General features: G+C 30.7%; 1 protein-coding gene across 1 annotated transcript; it reads right to left on the bottom strand.

The window, feature by feature from the left end:
• Positions 1 to 5250: 5250 nt before the first annotated feature.
• LOC110892816 (protein FAR1-RELATED SEQUENCE 5-like) lies at positions 5251 to 6295 on the bottom strand. The gene is made up of 2 exons (XM_022139961.1): positions 5840 to 6295; positions 5251 to 5670 (listed from the first exon to the last, which is right to left on the bottom strand). The coding sequence occupies exons 1-2, from the start codon at positions 6293 to 6295 to the stop codon at positions 5251 to 5253; spliced, it is 876 nt and encodes a 291-aa protein (XP_021995653.1).
• Between the last annotated feature and the right edge of the window lie 379 nt (positions 6296 to 6674).

The following is a 6674-nucleotide window of genomic DNA, read 5'->3' as shown; positions in this document are numbered from 1 at the left end:
GCGGTATGAAATCTGATCTTTCACTATTGCTGCATATTTGCTGAATGCTTGTTTAGGCTGCTTGTTTATATTCTTTGTTTGTTTAAAATTTTACTTTATAAAACGCAATTTATATTATAAAACCCAATGATCTTTCATTTTTGTTTCTTTATATTATTTATTTGTTAAAACTTCTTTTCTAGTGTAAAACGCAATATTTTTGTAAAACGCAATATATTTAAAGTTACAAAACATTAGTTTTGTAAGTTGTTTACAATGATTTATATTTTAAAACTCATCAAAATTTGAATTGATTATATTTCTAAAACGCAATGATTCATACAGATACTATATGCTTACAAAAAACAAGGATTTGACGATGATACTATATGCTTACAAAAAACTCATCAAAATTTGAATTGATTATATTTCTAAAATGCAATGATTCATACAGATACTATATGCTTACAAAAAACAAGGATTTGACGATGCTGAAAACACTGAAGTGTTCTCTCTTGATAAAATTGACTCTACAACATTACAAGAATTTGAAGCTGAATTGGAAATTGCTGCGCAAAATGAGGGGAGATGTCTTGTGATGGAAAAAAAGAAAAAAAGTTAAAAAGACTAAGCAAAAAAAGAAAGATGAAAAGGATGAATTTTATGTTTATCCAACTGAATCCGAGAATGAAAACGAAGAAATTTTTGAAAATGAATCTGAAGAAAATGATGAAGACGATGCTAAGAACAACCAATCACATTACTTAAAGCTGCAACAGACTGGATTGATCAAGAAGAGAATCAAGAAAATGTTCAAAACAGCCCAATTAAAACCAATGAAACTGAGAAAACACAAACAGAAAGTGGAGGATCATGGGGGCAATTCTTCATTAAACCATCAATAGGAAATAAAGATAAAATGTGGGTAGACAGTCAAAGCCGACTGCGTAATTTCATGCCATCACAAAATCAAAGTGAAGGTCTTTCTGACATTCATTCAACAAAAAGTGGCGATGAAAATATGAAGAACATTGAAGATAAAAGATCACATGAAGAATATCTTGTGTCTGTTTTGGATAATCATTTAAAAGGATTTGAAGATATTTTCGAAAACATCCAATCACGCATAGATGAGCTTGTCGAAGAATATCCAAACAGTGAAGCTCTTCATAACAAAGTAAACGAATGGGTTTCATTGATGGAAAAATTAAACCATCAAGCAAAAAAGCACAAGAAAGTTAATATTGATTCAAATATGATGGAAACACGATCAAGATTTCTAAATTTGAGCCAAAATGAAGACACTGAAAATCAAATCATTTCAACTCCATTGATTATAAAACGCAATGATGATGATGATGCAAAACGCAATGAGGATAACACAGCTGTAGTCCAGTCCTCCAATCCAGAAAAAAACAGTAACAATGACCCTGCATCTATTCTGCAAACACACATGGAAAAACCTTCAATGGAACAATCATCATTTAGCGAAGAAACTCCATCATTAATGTTGGAGATGATCAAAAGGACAGATGAAGAAGAAAAAAAATCAAATCAAAAGAAAATTCAGGATAATGAGGTACCATCCTTTGATTTGAAAATTTCTCAGTTGTCTTCAAATGTTGATGAAAGTGAAGTTGAAGTTGATGCTACTCCTCACGCTGCACAAACCGAAATTCAAGCGGAATCTGAAAATAGATCAATCGAAAAAGATGTTCAAATTACTGGAATACAAACAATGTTTGAGAGAATTGAAGAACAGGATAATACTGAAAAGCAAATCAGTGATCTAATTCAAAACACATCATTCCTCAACCCACAAGAAGATCCGTATAAAACACCTGCAAAATCAGTTCATCAAGAACAACCAACAACAGATATAAGCAAAACAGAAGAAATAATAACAAAGATGGTACGACCTGATCGAGAGAAAAATATACCAGAAGTATTTTGTTCATCGTACTATCTAAGACAAGTAGCAATGAAGGAAGCAAGAACGGCACACGAAAACAACATATCGGGATACGCTTTCCATGCAGAAGGAGAAATGATGTAAAAATTCATTTATATACACTAAAACAAAAATAAAAAAAATTATAATTTATTATTAATTTTTTTTTTGCAGGGATACTCTCTTTGAAATCAAAGAACATGTATTTCTATATAGATATGCTGTTGAAACAATGAGGCCAGGATTGGAAATCACCGGAGAAGTAATCAATTGTTGGTCATACATTTTGAATGAAGAAGAAAAAAGAAGATCAAAAGACAACAAAACTCCAAGATTTTTCTGTACTATTCGAATGCTGGTATGATATATAAAACTCAATTCTTCTGTTTTCGTATAATGAAGTATTTTGAAGTTTGATTGAATGAAGTTTTATAATTTATTTCTTTAATAAAACGCAATGCTTACTTTGTTTGAATGAAGTTTTATAAAACGCAGCTTAATGTTTTATTACCTTCATAAAACGCAGCTGTATATTTATTAACTTCATAAAACGCAATAATATGTTAATTTGTTTAATTTTACGCAGACTTTTCCATTGAATGATAAGGAAGAAACAAATAAAGATAAGATGATAGAAGCATTCACAATAAACATAGAAAAAATTCTTCAAGGTGCAAAGCTAAAAAACATAAAGGATTTTAAAATTATCCTTGTCCCGATTCTCCATATACAGCATTTCTTTGTGATCTCCTTCAATCTTGAAGAGAAACAAATATTCATCATTGACAACAGTGCCAAAGAAGAAACAAATAAAGCTAAATATGGGGATGTGCCTGAAAATACAGTAAGTATTCTTACTTATACTTTTAAAATACATATATAAACCACCTAATCTTTTTATTTTGTTTTTTTTTTCTGTAGAGGAATGCTTTGGCAGCTTACCTTAAATCTGTTGGACATGAAAAAGCAGATGATATAAAGAAAATAACCCCTGTTAGAATGCAGATGAAATGGAGGACACAATATAATGGAATTGACTGTGGTATATTCACTATGCGTCATATGGAATGTTATCATGGAGAACCGGTCGAAAAATGGGATTGTGGGTTTAACGTGGAGTATGAAGAACCTGCAAGGGGTAAAAACAAAAAAACCAGTCAACAAGCAGACCGCACAACTTGAAGATTTAAGAAGAAAGTTCATCGCGAAGATATTATTGCATGAAATCAACGAACAAAGAGATTATGTTATTGAGGACTCAAAGAAGTTTCGAGACCTCAGTGCGAAACTTAAAAAACAATCCTATGACACTAGTTTAGATAGGATTAAAGACAGGCTTTCTAATGCTGGTTTACTTTGATTTTGAAATGCTACTTATTTCAAAACGCAATGTTTTGATTTTGATCTTGCTAGTTACTTTGATTTAGAAATGCTACTTATTATAAAACGCAATGTTTTTTCATATAACACAATATTTTGATGATATTTTTAAAATGCACTTATTTGTTTGTTATTTTATAACGCAATATGTATCCTTTAAAATTATTTAAACATTATTTTGAAAAAAAATTATAAAATATATATACAATTTATAAAACGCATCATTTTAAAAGTATGCTATAACTCAACATTGTCAATTTTAATTTTAATATGTTTTGATTATAAAACGCAATGTTTTTTTCTAATTATTCATTTCCAAACATATAACGCAATATAATTTATAGCGCACTGCATTTTTTTTTAATTTTTTATAACACAAAAAACATAATTACAATAAGGACAATAAAAAAATAATATATTATATTCTTAAACGAAATGCTATAAAAAATAAAATAATATACAAAGAAAAGCCTTAAAATACTGTGTATGATAGAAATTTATACAGTTGATTCGACCAAAAGCCTTAAAATGCCTTAAAAAGCCTTTTGGATTCCTGATAGCCAATACTGTGTATGATTGAACATTCAATTCAAAGAAAAAAATAAAAAAATAATCATTTTTATTATTAAAAACAGTTGATTCAAATTCCTCTAGCAATATATAAGAACAGAAACCCTAAACTATTTTCACATTGCTCTCATCATACACAAAAAATACACCAAATACCCAACACACACAAACCCTAAAATGGCTAATGCACAACTATCAGTTTGGTGGGTTAAAAGAGGCAATTTCGTTCTTCAATTCCTTGATGGAAAAAAAATAAAATACCATTCCGTTGCTTCTGTTCTTCATAACTGCAATGAAGATGTTTTGAAAAAAAATGAACGAAATAGGTATACCACCTTCTTGTTACACAAATCAATCAGCCGCACTGTTCAGAATTCTACACAAGAGATATGGTGATCCGAATCAAACTGCAACTGAAGATGCCCAGGTTACATCTTGGGAGTTCATTGAGGAAACTTTCAAAGTTTCAGTGACTTGGGACGATGGTGAAGTGGAGATGTATGACCCAAAGGACATATCTACCAATGAGGATCTAGGGTTTTTGAAGCAGTTATCTGAAATACCAATCATCAACAACTCTGGTAGCAAATTTGCAGAGAAGCTCCAAAACGCAGTAGTCTCACAGGTTGAACTTTGGGTTGAATCTGAAAGTGATGAGGAAATCCCTGATGGAAGCTTAGGGTTCTCATCCGATGAAGAAACAAACTTTGATCCATGAAGCTGATAATGCTAGTAATTTTTCTTTAATTTTGTGTTTTGAAAACATCATGTTTGTGGGTTTAAACTATCATCATCTATATAACGCAATGTTTATTATATCCACTTGCATTTCTTGTTTAATTTTGTGTATGATCTGTGTGATAATAAAACGCAATAATCAATAAATACCATTTAAAGTATATTGTATTGTTCTATGTATAAAACGGAATAACCAAAAAAAAGCTGATAAGTGATTTGGAAATACCATATAAAGTATATGGTAAAGATCAAATATATTGTTGTTATCATAAAACGCAATTAACCAAAACAAACTGATATTTATGAAGGATATCTCAAAAACGTAGTAACAAAAAGAGATGAAACCTATACATCATAAAACGCAATGACAAATTTTTTTTACTTATTGATATCTGATTTCGAAAGAATTTGTATACATAATTACATTCCATTGCTAGAACCTATAGCATTAGAAGAAACCTTATCTTTACATGTTCGACTGTTATGTCCTTTTCCACCACAAACACGGCACGATTTCTGGATCTTTGATGATTTCTGAATTGCAATCTCACGATTAGACTTGATCCTTTTTTGTACACCGCATCCTTTGGTCCTTGTTTTGATGGGGACACGAATCATAGAATCAGATTTCTCTATGTTCCCTCCAATATCAGCAAATCTTTCTTTGCAAGTAGGAGGCGGCGCAACAACCATAACCTCATCCGCTTTATCAATATAACTTTTAATATGATCCCTGTAAGTCTGTAACGACACAGTTCATCTAAATCGCCAACCAGCCTATTAACCACGTACTCATTTGCAACAACAATCTCTCTATAAACTTTATCAATCTCACTATTCCTACCAATTTCATCAAATCGAATATTGGAATGATTTGATCCCATTGAAACGACATCTCTCGTCCATCTTCTATGAACATATCTTCTAGGAAACTCACTAATATCCTCATACCGTAATACGTAAAATATATGGCGGCACAATATACCAAATTGTTCAAACCGTTTGCAAGAACAATTTATACTTAAACCATCTTCTTCTTTGCTGTATTGCACCTGTAAATAAGATTAAAAAGCTATATAAAATTAGTGAAATGTAATATAAACGCAATGAATAATAAATATAATACAGATATAACCATATGATCATATAATGTTAAAACGCAATTAAAGATGAAATATAAAACGCAATAGATATTTAAACAATATAAATTTAAAAAATTACCTTGAAAAAAGATGTGCATGGCTGTCTGAAATCCTTTATTTCAAAATATTGAACATCACCCACAGTATCAACAGACTTTGACATACACTTTGTAATAGCAGCATCAATTTCAATTTGAATATCCTTAAAAATTGTTTGGGTGTATATTTCTGATGCTTGTTTCTCCAATACAAAGTCATTCCACGGTTTACACTCAATATACCTTGTATCATGATCATTCCTCCTATGCTCATGCCTTTGAATATCCATTGCAGTCTCAAAATGAGTGAAAAATTCAACAAGTGTACATCTTGGATTGCAAATCTGACCAAAGAAGTAATTCTCGCTTTCACATCTTGACGTAGTACGCATAAGCCCAGCCAAATCCTCTCCATGGTAATAAGCAGGAATCCAATCAAATCGAAGATCGTACATGTCTTTTAACCACTCATGATTTTCCAATCCAAAAGTAGACATTATTGAATGCCACTCAGTTTCAAAATCTTCTGGAATAATAGTATCAATTCCAAACAACACGAGTCATTCTTGTATTAAAATCAGTGTTTGCTGACAAAACAGGACCAACCTGAATAAAAAGTTATAAAATCATTAAACATAAAACGCAATAACTTAAAAAGCATTGATTGTAAAACGCAATTGTTTTGTAATTCTATTGTTAAAAATGTTGGATTTTATTGTATAATACATAAAACGCAGTAATAAAACAATTATAAAATTGCAGTTTGTTATATCATAAAACGCAGTTAATACCTTTGTCTTCAATTTCTCCCATATATGCCACATACATAACCTATGCCTACTTCTTGGAAGTACATCCTTAATAGCTCTCTTCATT

This window comes from Helianthus annuus, chromosome 12 (assembly GCF_002127325.2).
Source record: "Helianthus annuus cultivar XRQ/B chromosome 12, HanXRQr2.0-SUNRISE, whole genome shotgun sequence".
NCBI lineage: Eukaryota > Viridiplantae > Streptophyta > Magnoliopsida > Asterales > Asteraceae > Helianthus > Helianthus annuus.
This window is presented reverse-complemented; position numbering and strand designations above follow the sequence as displayed.